Source organism: Rhinolophus sinicus, linkage group LG03 (assembly GCF_036562045.2).
Source record: "Rhinolophus sinicus isolate RSC01 linkage group LG03, ASM3656204v1, whole genome shotgun sequence".
In the NCBI taxonomy this organism is placed as follows: domain Eukaryota; kingdom Metazoa; phylum Chordata; class Mammalia; order Chiroptera; family Rhinolophidae; genus Rhinolophus; species Rhinolophus sinicus.
In genome coordinates this window covers 175,413,603-175,428,981 of record NC_133753.1, presented here as the reverse complement: position 1 = coordinate 175,428,981, position 15,379 = coordinate 175,413,603, and the positions used below count along the sequence as shown (strand labels likewise).

Below are 15,379 nucleotides of genomic sequence, written 5' to 3'. Positions count from 1 at the left end.
AGAAAAAAAATTTTAATGATCTTCGGTTAGCATCAAATAGCACTCGTATGTCTATGTGTATTTAGCAAACATTATTGAGCTCCTACTAATGCTGAGCATTGAGAATAAAAATACAAATAAGATGTGGCCCCTGTCTTTGAAGAGCTTTCATTCTAATGGGGGAAAATGTAAATAAACAATTGTAATACATTGAGAAAAGTACAGTGATAGTAGTAAATCCAGGGTGCTGTGGGAGCACATTGGATTGGCATCAAAAATCATATTGGGGGTTCAGGAAACGCTTACTGGAAGAGGTGACACTTGATTTGAGTCTTGAAGGACACATAGGAGATAGCCAGGTGAAAAAATATTTAAAACCATACTATCACTAAATTATGAATGGATTAGCCACATTGCCAATTATCTGTGGTTTGGACCTGGCTTCTCCTTTTTGCCCAGCTGTGTCCTGGAATTCCTCCCTTGTTTCACTGTTTTCCAGAGCTGGCTTCTTCACTACACAGCTACCTCTCTACAACACTGTGATCACCTGTCTTTGCACTAGACTTGCTATACCTCGCCTGTCTTCCTACTGGTCCACTGAAAAAGTTCTTCTCTTTTATCCCTATCTTCCTTCTTCTGGAGCAAGAGAATTGAGCCTAGCCAAGAGGGGTCAGCAACCTTGTTTGACTTAAACGGCATTCAGTGGAAACAGACTATGGGAGATCTTCACTTGTGTGCCAACTGACTTAGTCATTATGACCAAAAGAAGTGGGAAGACCACCAGTGTGTTCTACCTTTTCCACCTAGTGTCCATAGATTGAGGTGTGACAAGCAAGGGCAGGAAGGACAGATGCATGCTGCCATTTTAAAATGTATATTGCTGATGGACGCCCTTCACCTCCTCCAAAGTTTTTAATCAATGTTCATTTACTCTGATCGTCTTAAAATTGTGAGCTCTTGAGCTGTGAGCAGTAGACTATGAATACTGAACAAATATGAAAAAAGTTTTAAAATTGAAATAAAACATAGCAAAGTTAATCTGACATTTAATTATATGTATAATTGTTATAATTTGTATTATCATGAGATGTATTTATATTTCAGTGGGTGAAGTCAATGCTTTTTTATTAAAATCAAACATTCTGGTCATATGGGAACATATGCTCTGGAAAGGGAGAGGAGAAAGCAGATCTGGTGGCTCAGAAACTCACTCTCCTCTCTACATATACACCTCTCTTTCACTTTTCCTCCCTCCCCCCAAATATATCACTCATTTCTAAAGGGAATAGCTTAGAAGGAGAAGTTTCTTAATTGCAGATTTACTTCAAATTGCACTTCAACTCCTATTAATGGAGAGTGGCTGCCTGCATTGCTAAGCTGATGAGAGTTCTGAAGCTACCTCAGTTAAATAGAAAGGACAGCATAATGAGAAATGCCCATGAAATGTAAAATAGGGGAGAGAACCACAAATGCCTCGCTGTCATCAATGCAGCCACTATTTTTTGCTTTCTATTATGAGAGCTATTGTCTCATCTTATGGGAGCACGTAACTTCATGTTAAACCATGGAACCATTATATCAAGTATATATGGAACCAAGTATACTGAAAACTAACATAGTTAGAGTACCTGAGCTTCAACCCCTGCTAGGAAAAAGGGGAGTTTCTCTGGGTTTTTCAAAAGACCTCAGAGTAGTTTCCTGTTTTTCTTGGTGTATTTCTATACAGGTAAATATAGAAAAGTCAACTCTGAGCCTACTGATTTGAGTGATGAAAGAATTCTAGTTGATAATTGACAAACAACCAAATGTTATTATGCCACAAGAAAAGCAGTGTAGTGAAAATATAGTACAATACAAAATATGAAAGTATTATGATAACATAACAAGCTTATGCTGCTTTGAGAGAGACTTTTTGAAACCTGCAGTTTGACTGCAGTCTAATCAAATTGGTCTCCCAAAAATCTAAAACTAAGGAAATAGTTTAGTTGAAGGAGAGAGGGAAGGATGGAGGGGTAATTTTGAAAGATTTGGATGGCCATAGCACAAATATTATTAGGTCTGGAGAAGGAGGAGGGGAGATAAGAAGCTAAAGAAAGATATAGATGAAGTTTGGAAAGGGAGGGTGGAAAAAACCCAAGTCGTATTTTATGTACTATTGAGCTCCTACACTACTGCCAGGGTAACGAGAGAAACAGAGAAAGAACAAATTAGTCATAATGAATTGGGATCCTGATAGCCTTATTGCAATACACGATGTAGCATTAGAAGTTGGGTTTTTTTTTCTAATTTCCATCCTGATTTTCAATTTCCCATTTTTAGCCTAAAGTTTAATGAATTTGAAACAAAAACCTCCACAGCCTAAAAAAAATTACCACCTATACATATTGTATGTACTTGCTAACAATTATAAGATTTTTCAAGTATTTTCTACTTGTAGAATTGAATGTTTGAAATGGGTTTCTTATGAAATTAATTAAAATTCAAAAGGATTAAGTAGGTTATATTTGGGGTCATAGAATACTACTTTGTGAACAAGTTTGCTTGTTAGTTGTCATTCCTCATATTTGGTAGGTATTTCAGTACTTGTTGAAAAAACACTTAGTGAATGCTATCCATAATGACCTGTTTCTCTCTCTCTCTTTCTCTCTCTCTCTCTCTCTCTCTCTCTCTCTCTCTCTTTCTCTCTCATACATACACACACACACACACACACACACACACACACACACACACATAAACTTACATTTATATATAAGGCAGCCCCTCAGTAAAAGAATATACCGGGGCATACCCTAATCATAAACGGGGGGAAATTCTCCCTCATGTATTTTATAGTCAAATTTATGCCTAATTATGAAGAAAATCGTTGAAGTTTTAACTATATCCATTTACATTTATCCTTTTAAATGAACTGTCTTGCTCTGCCAAGCCTGTGACCACAAAAATGAGGAAACAAAATTATCCGTTTTTGTCATACTGTTAGTAGATTGGGCAGAAGGATCCAGAAAGAAGCCAAACTAGATTTTTGAATAGGAATAGCTGGGGCAGCTTATAAGAGTGGATCAGTCAGGGTATAGACATTGATCATCCATAGAGAAAGACACGGGCACAAGCATAGAGTGCATGGTCCAAAGGTTTGCGTCCTTAAACCTAAGCCAGGGAGGGGATTCAAGCAAAAGTTTCGTATTTGGGTTTTGATCATAATTAGGGAATCAGAATCGAAGCCAGACACAAGAAAGCATGGGAGTCACATTTACATCGGCTGATTAGAAAGTATGTCATTGTCAGCAGCAAGTGGTCACTGTAACAACCAGTATATGATCCCAAGTAGGACACATCAGTTCTCTATCCTGGTTTTAACTTGGTGGTGCTACACCCCAGAGCAGGTATGATAAATATTTGTCATTTATACTGCCCTCCAGCTCTCAATGGACAGACATTGCTAATCAGTCTTTCTTGCTGAAATGTGATACTTTGTCTCAGGGCTCAGAAGTATTCTCAACATGATGCTCTAGGCAGCTATTACCAGTTGATCAGAGTTGGTGTGTCAGATGAAATGTTTGCTAGTTCTGTCCAAAGGCTTCTGCCAGTACTGGTGACTTTAGCAGAATGTTTAGACCTCTGGAATGATGGGGAAAGGATTCAAGGTAACTTAGATAAATATGCTTATGTAGCATGCATAAGCTTAACAACTTTTCTTCTTGGGTTTCAGCAAGTGTGTTGTTGGATAATTGAATTCAATAGATGAGTATTTACAACTATACAGTTTTATTCTATCTCTGTAGGCTTGTGATGTTAGATTATCAGAGTCTTACTGAATTTATAACTAAGTTGTGGGGTTAACCTGGCTGTTAATTGATCGTATACAGTTTCCCATATTCTGTAACACTTTCTCGAAAGTTTACTTTTCCTCCAAACCCTGCCCCCATCAAAAACCAAATGCTTTAAGGTGTTTCTGTTTTTAATCCAAATCCTAGGTAAAGATTGTTTTACATGCCTGAGTTTATCCTAAAGTTTAGATACTATCTCTACTGACACTGAATACCTCTGAAATGAGCACTGTGGTTTAATTCTCAGAACATTCATATCTATATTTATTAGCAAACTGAATTCATGAAAAATCTTTAAATCTAAATAGGTAATGCTAAAATAAATGATACCATTTCTATACTATACAGAGGGTGCCAAAAAAATGTATACACATTTTAAGAAAGGAAAATATTAAAATTGTAATATTCAATATATACCAATAACAAAAGGTGAATACAAGTCATGTGTATACATTTTTGGCACCCCCAGTATTTATATTTCTGGTTAAACAGAATGACTCAAAATTTCCTAGTCCCATACAATGTAGATTTTTTTCTCCCCATGTGGTTCATTTGTTAAGTACAAGTTTTAATAGTCTTTTTAAATGAGGTAAATTATTTGTCATGGGGATTTGCTTCTAGCCTCTAGGAAACGACATAAAAAAGATGATGATAAAGCTTGGGAATATGAAGAGCGTGACAGAAGAAGCTCTGGGGATCATAGGAGAAGTGGCCATTCTCATGAAGGAAGAAGGAGTTCGGGTGGTGGTCGTTATCGAAACCGAAGTCCATCAGATTCTGACATGGAAGATTATTCTCCTCCTCCCAGCCTTAGTGAGGGTAATTCATCAGTGTCAACGGATTTCTTACATAAGCCAATTTAAATTTAGGGCTTTGACTTTGAAGAATATTTGAAATTTTTATGAGTTAATTAACAACAACTAATTTTTAATTAAGACCCAAGTATATATTTAGTTTGGATTGGCAGTGATTATTAAGTAGTTAATTAATGTTCAGGAAGAAACTATAAACACAAATAAAAATAATTTAAGTTGTATTTCCTGCATTTCAGTATTTCTTTTTGTTCATTTTAGTTGCTAGAAAAATGAAGAAAAAAGAAAAACAGAAGAAGAGGAAAGCTTATGAACCAAAACTAACACCTGAAGGTAACATTTTAGTTTATCTTTAGTTTGTGATATTCTTCAGTTTCCATTTTCTACTTGAAATAATAATATGCTTTTTTCCCCCTCTGTTGCAGAAATGATGGATTCTTCAACTTTTAAGAGATTCACAGCCTCAATAGAGAATATTTTGGATAATTTAGAAGATATGGATTTTACTGCATTTGGTAAAATAATTTTAAAATATATTTATTTACCTCTAAATATAATATTGGTATAAAATGTATTAACATTTATTTACCTATGTGTCTAGCTTCCTGCCAGTTAACTCTAGTGGAGAAAAAGGCATGTTCTGTGCTCCCAAGAAATTGAAAGTCTAGTTGTGGAATCAAGTCTATGTTATGAAGAAGCTGAAAACTTTAGTATAAAAATGAAGTTTTAAAAAGAATCCTGAGAGTGCAGCTACCACAGGTTAGAGTAATTAAGGAAGTCTTTATGCAGACAAGAATCGAATAGGCCTTATAATAAGGAGGGTACTAATATGAGCAGAAATAGGAAGCCCATCCCTCTATTCATTTATTCTCATAGCCAATATTGATTGAATTCTTACTGTTTGTCAATAGTATGTTAACTGCTAGAGATGCAAAGAGAAATACCCATGCCCTGCCTTTTACTACATACAGTAAGTCCTCACTTAAAGTCGTCCTTTTGGAAACTGCGACTTCAGGAGCAACGACTTAATGAAAGCAATTTCACCGTATGCTAATTGATAGAAACAAGAATTAAAATCCTACAGCATATTTCTGGTCACAAAAACATCACCAAATTTCTGATTAAAGACCCAAAACGCTTGTAATGTTAAACATTGAAATAAATGTGAGCTATACATACATTTAAGAAAGAGTTCAAAAATAAAAAAAGTAATTATTTTCCAACCTGCTTATTCTAGTTTGAGGTCATGGGTGGCCTGTCCCAGCACTACAGGGCTCCAGGCAGGACCAACCCTGCACAAGATACCCTTCCATTACAGGGCGCACCCCCACATACCCACACTCACTCATACTGGTACGTTTTAGACATGCCAGTTAACCTAACAGGCACATCTTTGAGTTGTGGGAAGAACCCTAGTACCTGGAGAAAACCCACATAGACATGGGGAGAACATGCAAAACCACACAGACAGTGGACCCGGCTGGGAATCAATTTTTTTTTTTTTCCCAGCATTATAATGGAACAATGTTGAATTAAATGAAGTGATTCAAAGACCTGCTGTAATACATAATCTAATATGGAAAATAAACTAGTAAACCAGTTATAATGCAGTAGAATTAATGTAATATTCATATATTTCTTTTAAAATAATATGTAAAGATCATATCTATAAATATAAAATATTAGGTTTATAAAAATACTGCTTATAATGTTTAGAGCTCCTCAACAATTTTATGCCACCTTCAGCTGGTACAAACACTAGTGCCTAATTTATACAAAAATCATATGGCATATAATAATTTTGATATATCTGTTTGAAAGTGCCTCAAAAGGTATGTTACCCATTATTTTGAAAGTACTTGTTTTATGAGGGTTACTTGCCCAAGTATCTTTAATGTGTTTCCCCATTATTTGGAGTATCAGTTTCATCATTTCTAAAACTTTCCAATTCTGTGCTGAGAAATTGTCTTCTGTGTCATTTAAGATCCCAACAGGAAGGCAGATGGCACTTTCACATTAGGAAAATTTGAGGAGGAGTATTTACAAAAAGACCAATTACAAAAGTAGGGGCAGAATAGTGCCAGAAACCAGGGTTAACAGGCATGGAAGTGTTACTATCTCTGCAACCAAAGGAGCATGTATAAAGAAAACTTACCAGAACTCAGTATTAGGGGGAAAAAAGCTGTCAAGTGGGCTGCCTTGAAAAAAGCAGTAACCTTTTGATCAGAGGACATAGGCAGCCTGAAGAGACCTTGCAAGGAAGGAGTCAATGATATAAGTATCCTGACCTTAGTCTCCTCTTTGATCTTCTGACAGGGCTCCCCACTGGTTAAACCCAAACAGAAGCCAGAGGGCATGGGAGACTGTTGATGTGGTCCATACAGGTCAGCCTCCTAGGGCAGAGAGCTTGATTGAGAAGGGTCAGCAGTGTATCTAAAGTAGTAAAGATATCTATTTCCTCTTCCCATCTTAGTTAGAACTCTTAACTTTAATCACTGTCCTCTTTCCAGGGTTTGCTTGAGTTTTACAGAAGCCTCTGAGGTTGTTGTTGTTTAGTTTGTTTACATGTGTTTGTGTGTCCGGAAATTTTATTAAAAAGGTAAGCTTACTATTTTGAACTGCTTCTTTTACCTAAACTGTTGGTGTTTGTTTTCAGGTGATGATGATGAAATTCCTCAGGAACTGCTCTTAGGAAAACATCAGCTTAATGAACTCGGCAGTGAATCTGCTAAAATTAAAGCAATGGGTATAATGGATAAGGTATATCACTAAAGTAAAATTTATGAATTAGTTAATATATGATGTTTGAAATTAAAGTGTTCAAGGTAAATTGCAAAATTTACATCAAGAAATAATGCAAAGAAAATTCATGATTGCTTCTAAGAATCTAACTGAATTATGTTTTTTTTTAAAAAACCTTGAATCGAAATATTCTGCAAGTTATTATAAAGAAAATCATATTGCATGGAAAGAGGAATGGGCCTAGATTCTTTTCACTGTTTAATTTTCTCATTGTTGCAAATGTTGAGATTATTTAAATGCAGAAATAAACTAAATTTTTCTTTGACATTTGCTTTAGTCCTTTACAGTGGTGAAAGAGTAAAGCTATGTTTCAACATATTAAGTACATAGGCTCATTGCTTTAGGCTTTATAATAAGTTGTTGAGTTGTCTTCCTACGAGCTCTCTGTTGCTAAGTAGTCTCATTGCACTAATGGAATAGCAGAATGTTTTTTCATTGATAATAACTTCAAACAATAATGCATCAAGGGATTGCTTCCAATAATCTTTATGAACCACTATTCACCCCCTAAACTACTGCTTGGTTGCTATGCAAATGCAATTTCAAGAAGATTCCTGTCTCCTCCTCTTCTAACCAGGCTCCCTCTTGCACAGAATTGTCTACTCTAGTTTCCTAGTCTGTAATGTAGAGATAATGATTCGTCCTTCAAGAGTAGTAAAATAATTGATAAAAGAATTTATGTTGCTGTTTTAGCTTTCCACTGACAAAACTGTGAAAGTCCTAAATATCTTGGAGAAGAATATTCAAGATGGGTCAAAGCTTTCCACTTTGTTGAATCATGTAAGTTTAAGATCCATGGTGTTAATTTTACCCCTGTTGTTGTTAATATATAACTTTTTTTTATAAGGAACTTTGATTTATAGGGGAAATTCCAAATTTCATTAATTTGACCTTGTTACCACTTACTAGTTACATTCATTAGCATTGCTGCTAGAATTATACTTAGCAATTCAAAATTAATTTTACACATTGTCACTTCCCAGCTTTGACAAAGAATAATGACAGATGTAAATTCATTTAATTTAAAGGACCATTCTTTAATCTTACATTGTGCTCTTCTTTGTGTACTGTATGAGTGTGTTTAAAACGTCCTTTTATTTATGAAATGATAGTAGGTAATTATTCTTTTTCTTGCCATTTCCTGGAAAAACAGAAGTCTTATGCTGATTTCCTAATTATCCCAAAATATTAATTGTTTTATGCCATTTTTATACCTAGCCCAAGTGGTTATTTAAAGAATTAAATAAATAAGTGAATTCATTTAAAGTGCTTACCAATATCTGGAACATTGTAAGTTCTCAATAAATGTCAACTGAAACCTTTGTTAAATTTTAGTACATTTGTATCAAAAGCAGTAGCAACATGGTAATGGTTATGACCTGATTAAATTGCCTGGGATCTGCCTTCCTAGCATTGTAGCAGACATTCAACATCATATGCACTCAAATTGATCTTGATATCTCTATTGTTAATGAATACAAACACTAGTGCTTATAGGCATTTAATAAATATAAGAGATAAAAATTTGGGAAAGTTTTGAGTTAATAAATTTTCTTTATTTTTAAAAGACTGATTTAAAAAATAGTATATTTATTGTAAAAATTTTTGAAACTACAAGAAGGTCCACATTCCTATCCAGCAAAAAAATTGTTAACACTTTTGATATATATACTTTCATTCTTACATGTAAGTATATACTACGTACATGCACTGGATTTTATCTCAGGGAAATGTTCTTGATGTTTGCAGAAGCCACAGGATTGCTAAGTGATCTACATGGAATAAAACTGTAGAAAAGTAATCTCAGGTGGTATTTCAGTGGCTTATTAAGTATACTCATGTTTTTCCAATGCCCCCTCTAAAGTCATTTTTGAATCATGTAATAGAAACAAAAGGCTTAGAGAAATCTGTAGCAGCAGTATGCTCCATCTTTACACGTTTTATTTAAAATACTTTGGCAAGAAATTGTTACAAATATCAAGAATCTAGCATTCTAGAGAGCTAGCTGATTCAGTCTTAATGAAATTATTTTCACTCCTGAAAACCTTAGCACTATTTAATGTGTTGCAGACAGTCTTTAACATTTGGCATAAATGATGAATAAGTCTCCTCAACTGACTCTTCTAACCATCAATTTTAATATCAAAGAAAAGCTACTTTACCTTATTTTTTTTAGTGGTTATGTAAACATAAAATGTAAGAAAGCTAGAGATTTAGAAAAAATGTAATCAAATTTTTAGGCATTAGTGATTAGAAAGCCTCTCTCTGCTTAATATATAATATGCTTTTATTTAGTCCATTTCCCAGTATATAAGCTTTGAATAACATGCATATGGAGGTATTCCTAGAATGTGAAGTTGATATTTCGTATGGGGTTTTTATTTTATAAGTAATATAAAAAGCGCCCTTCACAATAGTAATGCAGGCTACCCATGTGTAAATTAAAATGCAGTCTTCAGTTAGTTGTTGAATTACCCATTTTACAAAATACGTTTTCAGTAGTCTGCATAATCATTGCTTTTTAATCTCCATTTCAAATATACAGTGTTTTGGAAAATATGTATTAGGAATGATTGAATCAGTAACATTTTATTAATTTTAAATAAGGCTCTATCTTTCATTGTTAATTTTTGCTTTGTTCTTACAGCAGTGAGCAGAATTTATAGTTTTTTTACTATCATAATGTTTATACCCCTAATAGAATTATTTGTATATAAGTACAGTCTTCAGCTAAAATCTTAGATTTAGAGCAAGTACACAGACGGTAAAGGTAACTGTAACTGTCACTGGAGTGTCATCTAGTGGTGAAATTAGGAAATAGGGTATATTAATGTGAAAACATTGAAACAAGTACAATAGTACCTCGGTTTTCAAACGTCTTCATTGATGAACATTTCGGTTTACGAACACCATAAACCTGGAAGTAAATGCTTCCGTTTTTTGACATGCCTCGGAAGTTGAACATGTCACGCAGCTTCTGCTGAGTGCAAGATCCTGAGGCCTAGCTGTCAGCTGTTTTCTAATGTTTCAGAACTCGAACGGTCTTCCAGAACAGATTACGTTCGAAAACCGAGATACCACTGTATCTTACTTAAAGTAATGTCAATATTTATACTTCATTCCTAATGTTTTGTAAAGAATGTACACATTAGAACTCTTACCATGTTTTCTACCCGTGAAAATCCAATACAATTTATTTTTTTATATTTTAATCTATAAATATGTTTCCACTTCATTAACAATGTGCTATTTTTTAGAATAATGATACTGAAGAAGAAGAAAGGTTATGGAGAGACCTTATTATGGAGAGAGTTACAAAATCAGCAGATGCCTGTCTTACAACTATCAACATTATGACATCCCCAAACATGCCAAAAGCTGTATATATTGAGGATGTAATCGAAAGAGTTATACAGTACACTAAATTTCATTTGCAGAATACACTTTATCCTCAGTATGATCCTGTTTACAGATTAGATCCTCATGGAGGTTGGTTTGTCCTTTTGTATTGATACTTTTTGAGTGTAATATCAAAACTACCTATTACATAATTTTACCATGTTGGATGTCTCAGAATGCAGTGATTTAAAATGGCATCAAAATTATTAAATTACATAGATTGTTAAAAACACTGGCTTTGATTTGACTAGAATATAGAACTTTTAGTTAACCCAGACTTGTTCATTTATTTCTTTAGCACCTATTAACGTATAATAAAGTAATTTCTACTGTTCAGAGAAAATCCCAGATAATATTAATTTCTGGTTATATTTATCACTTCCCATTAACTTTACCCAAAATATTAGTTACCTACAAAATGGATTCATTCAGAATATATATTCTTTTTCTTATTCCTAACCTTTATAAATGAGCCATGAAATATTTAACATGTACATGGTAGAAGAGAGGAGGACAAAATTGATTCATGAATCATCTATGTTTAGTTACCGATTGTTTAATAATTGCAAATAAATTTAAGGTTAATGTAATCTAACTATCCTGCTCCAATTAAAAAAAATAGCAATAAAGATGAAGTGAAATTTTAGATATATGAATTTAAGAGCCACTTAAATGTGCCATACATTATCTGTTATAAGAATATTTCCTTTCTGACTAAATATGCCTAGAGAATAATTTTCTCTCTTAATAAATAACCAGCTTTATTTACCAGGTTGTATTTTTATGTAGAAATAAAAAAGTGTGTTCTCTTAATTTAGAAGACAGTTTTATTACTGTTTATTAAAAATTATTAAAAGTTTATACTTTTTTCATTTTAGGAGGCTTATTAAGTTCAAAGGCAAAACGGGCAAAATGTTCCACCCATAAGCAGAGAGTAATAGTAATGCTTTATAATAAAGTTTGTGACATTGTTAGCAGCTTATCAGAATTGCTAGAGATACAACTTCTTACAGACACAACAATTCTTCAGGTAAGTTCTTTTTTTAAACCTTTTGTATATTTGTAGACTAGTGATTTAAGAATAAAGGTCTGATTGAGTTCAATATAGCCTTGCATACTCAATAATCATACCAGCACTGTGTTATTTTTTCCATTCATATCTAAATTGAAGAAATAAATGCCAGTGAAATTTTAAAAAGAAACATTTTGTGCATAAGACAGGTGAATGAATGTAGTATAAATTCCAGACTCCAGATTCTTTGAAAGATAAATTATCTTTTCTTTTAAAATATGTTTAGATATTTTCATCCAGAATGGCAGAATTTTTTTTTTCAATATGTATTCCTTGGCATTTATTAATCCAAAAGGTAGAGATTTGAGAAATGGCAGCTATGAAGGAAGATACGTGCTAATGTGCTTGAGGATGAAAGAGAGAAGAGAAAGAACTAGATACCGATTGTTGAGAGAAAAGTAAATGCCCTGTGAATGTTTTAGAATTTCGTAAGGTGGAATTTTACTGAAATCAGCTAGAGATGTGTACTAATTTTTCTTTTTGTGTGTGTATGCAGGTATCATCAATGGGAATAACACCATTTTTTGTAGAAAATGTCAGTGAACTACAGTTGTGTGCCATTAAGTTAGTCACTGCAGTAAGTATAATCAATTTATATTTTTAGTTATCTCTCCAGAAAAATAATATTGATAAACGTTAAATCCAAACCTGCAAAAATTAATGTAGACTCTTGTTTCCCATAGAGTTATTCCAACATAAGGACTATTTTAGTGTGCCTTAGATTTTTAAACTTTTCTAAATATTTAAACTATTTCAATTAGTAATTCTGTATTTACAGTAAAATCAGAGTTGTTTAAAATTTGAATCTCGTCTTACTTTCCATACCCAAGATATCATACTCCTTTAAATGAAATTAGTATACTCTGACTCCTATAAGAATATTATAATTAATGATAGAAAAATTGAGTAAATTACCTCAGTCATTGCTATTGAAGATGTTGAAAACATTTTCATTCTAAATGGCAGATTTTTATCACATGTTATAGTATTTTATTTTGTTTTCAAATAATTGTAACTTATTTTGGAATCTTATAATTATTAAACAGGTATTCTCAAGGTATGAAAAGCATAGGCAGTTAATTTTGGAAGAAATTTTTACTTCACTTGCAAGATTACCAACAAGCAAGAGGAGTTTAAGGAACTTCAGGTAATTATAGCAAAGGCCAAGTACAATGAAGAACTCCATTGTATGGTAGCCATTACATATTTATTCATCATTTCTGTCTAACTTTTTATTTTAATGATCAAATAAAAGAGGGAAATTCAGTTAGAACAGCATGAGGAATAGCTTAGATGGGTGAAATATTAGTACACATTTAGGAGACTTGAAGTCCAGTGATTCTCAAGTGTAACCGTCTGAGGCAGGATTTTTCGGTCTTAGTGCTATTGACATTTTTGGCCTGGGTTGTCCTGTACATTATAACATGCTTAGCAGCATCCCTGATATCTGCCTATCAGATGCCAAAAGCAACACCCTTCCCTCGATGGATGACAGCAAAAATTTTCGCCAGACACTGACAAATGTCTCCTGAGGAGCTAAATCATCCCTCGTTAAGAACCACTGGTTTATGAGTAGAGCAATATGAAATTGGCTTGAAAAAGAGTCAGAGGCAGTTCAAGCACTTTATAAGCCATACTAAGGAACTTGGACTTAATGCTTTATACAATAGGAAGTCATTAAATACTACTTTTTAAAAGAGAGCTGAAAGAGGACTCTAACAGCAGTATAGAGAGTAGACATGAAGATTAAATGCTCTGAAATCACTAATCACCGAGTAAAGAATATTGTCCACTGCTGTGGTCAGCATTATTGTCTTTGTTTTCATAGGTAATCATCATCATTATCATAATTATAATTATAATATTCCTGAGTGATTGAATATGTTAGTCTGGTATGTAGAATTAGATTGCTTTCAAGACTGTCTTCTGTAAAATAATTGTTTTTATCTTAATTTTTGGGACTGATTGTATATTGATAAACATCTGTTTTCTAGTAAGCCTGAATTAAAACTACCAGCATATAAAAGAATTCTTGTGTTTTTATAATATCTTTAGAACAAAAAGTTTAGAATTTGGTTTTTTTATATTCTATCTCATTGATCTAGCGCAGATAATCAAGAACTGACTAGCAGATTCTAATAAGAAAACACCAGAATGCATGGGCATTTGGAACTCTTGAAAACTTTTCTCATTTAAAAAATCATTTTGAGAAACATATTATTCAATATAAATTTTTTTCTGCAGTGTATATAGAGTATAGAAATTTATATTAAATATTGCATTTTTGACTTTTAATTATCTAAGTATGCATAGGGCATGGTTGATTGTTTTCTAATTTACAAAAATAATTAGACATGGTGCTATATAAGTACTAAATAAAAATTATGCCTAGAAATATTGATAAAGCATCTCGAAACTTGCAGATGATAGATAACATGAAAAATGAAATTCACTTCATGCTCTGTATGGTTTAAATATTTTCTTCTCCATTAAAGGTTAAATAGTAGTGATATGGATGGAGAGCCTATGTATATTCAGATGGTCACAGCACTGGTTTTACAATTAATCCAGTGTGTAGTACACTTACCATCATCAGAGAAGGACTCTAATTCAGAAGAGGACTCAAATAAAAAGGTAAGGAGTCTTTTGTAAGTTTTATAACTATATATTTTTATAGGAAGAAGCACATATATCCTCTGCCATTCTGATAAAACTGAAGTTCTTATTCAGGGCTTCATGGGTAATCTTTAGGATCCTTGTAGAGCACTAGACTAGGCTTTAGGAGACTTGAGTTCTGGTTCTGCCTGTTAATATCTACCTGTCATGAAACATACGAATTTAAATCTGAGTTTGTTTCTTTAGCTGTGAAATGGGAACAATAGTACCTAACAAGTCTACCATACCAAGTTGTAAGACTCAAGTGAGGTATAGAATGTGAAAGTGAATATTATAACATGTAGTACCTGCATTAATGCATAACATATAATTGTAATATAATTAATTCATGCAGCAGATGAACTGATGCCCTCACTTTTGAGTAATTCGTAGCTAAGATTTGGTTTTGTAGTTTTTACCTACCAACGCTTACAATTTTTCCAAGTTTTATAGTGTAGTATTACTTTCAAAAAGTTCAAAAGAAACACGAATAATTTTATTTCTTTATTCTGTTACATCCAGATATATACGTGTTGTTTGTAATAATACATAATTAAGTAAAAAATGCATATCGAAAAAGTTGAGATCCCTGTTGTTTCTCCCCCATCCTAATCCCGTTGTTCTTTCTCCAATCTTCCCTTCATTACTATTGGTGACTAGTATCATGAGAATGTTTACTCCTTTCATTTATTTATTTACCTACATAAATTTGATACAGAATTGTTTTTTAAGTTACATAAATGTTATAGTGACATATTTACAGCTAATTTTTTCACTCAACATTGGTTCAGTAGATAAAACTAAACACCAGATTCTTTTTGAGTTGGATT

At 33.2% G+C, this 15,379-nt stretch overlaps 1 protein-coding gene across 3 annotated transcripts in view; it reads left to right on the top strand.

Moving 5' to 3' along the window:
* Positions 1-15,379, top strand: part of NIPBL (NIPBL cohesin loading factor) — a 188,307-nt gene that overhangs the window by 126,169 nt on the left and 46,759 nt on the right. For 2 of the 3 annotated variants that reach the window (XM_019737211.2, XM_019737212.2), the window contains exons 12-21: positions 4,431-4,628; positions 4,883-4,954; positions 5,047-5,136; positions 7,278-7,381; positions 8,117-8,203; positions 10,681-10,912; positions 11,701-11,852; positions 12,391-12,471; positions 12,941-13,041; positions 14,390-14,528. In XM_019737211.2, the coding sequence (XP_019592770.2) occupies positions 4,431-4,628; positions 4,883-4,954; positions 5,047-5,136; positions 7,278-7,381; positions 8,117-8,203; positions 10,681-10,912; positions 11,701-11,852; positions 12,391-12,471; positions 12,941-13,041; positions 14,390-14,528 (1,256 nt within the window). The remainder of the gene's footprint in view (positions 1-4,430; positions 4,629-4,882; positions 4,955-5,046; positions 5,137-7,277; positions 7,382-8,116; positions 8,204-10,680; positions 10,913-11,700; positions 11,853-12,390; positions 12,472-12,940; positions 13,042-14,389; positions 14,529-15,379) is intronic. The other variant, XM_074328993.1, reaches the window with a different exon arrangement.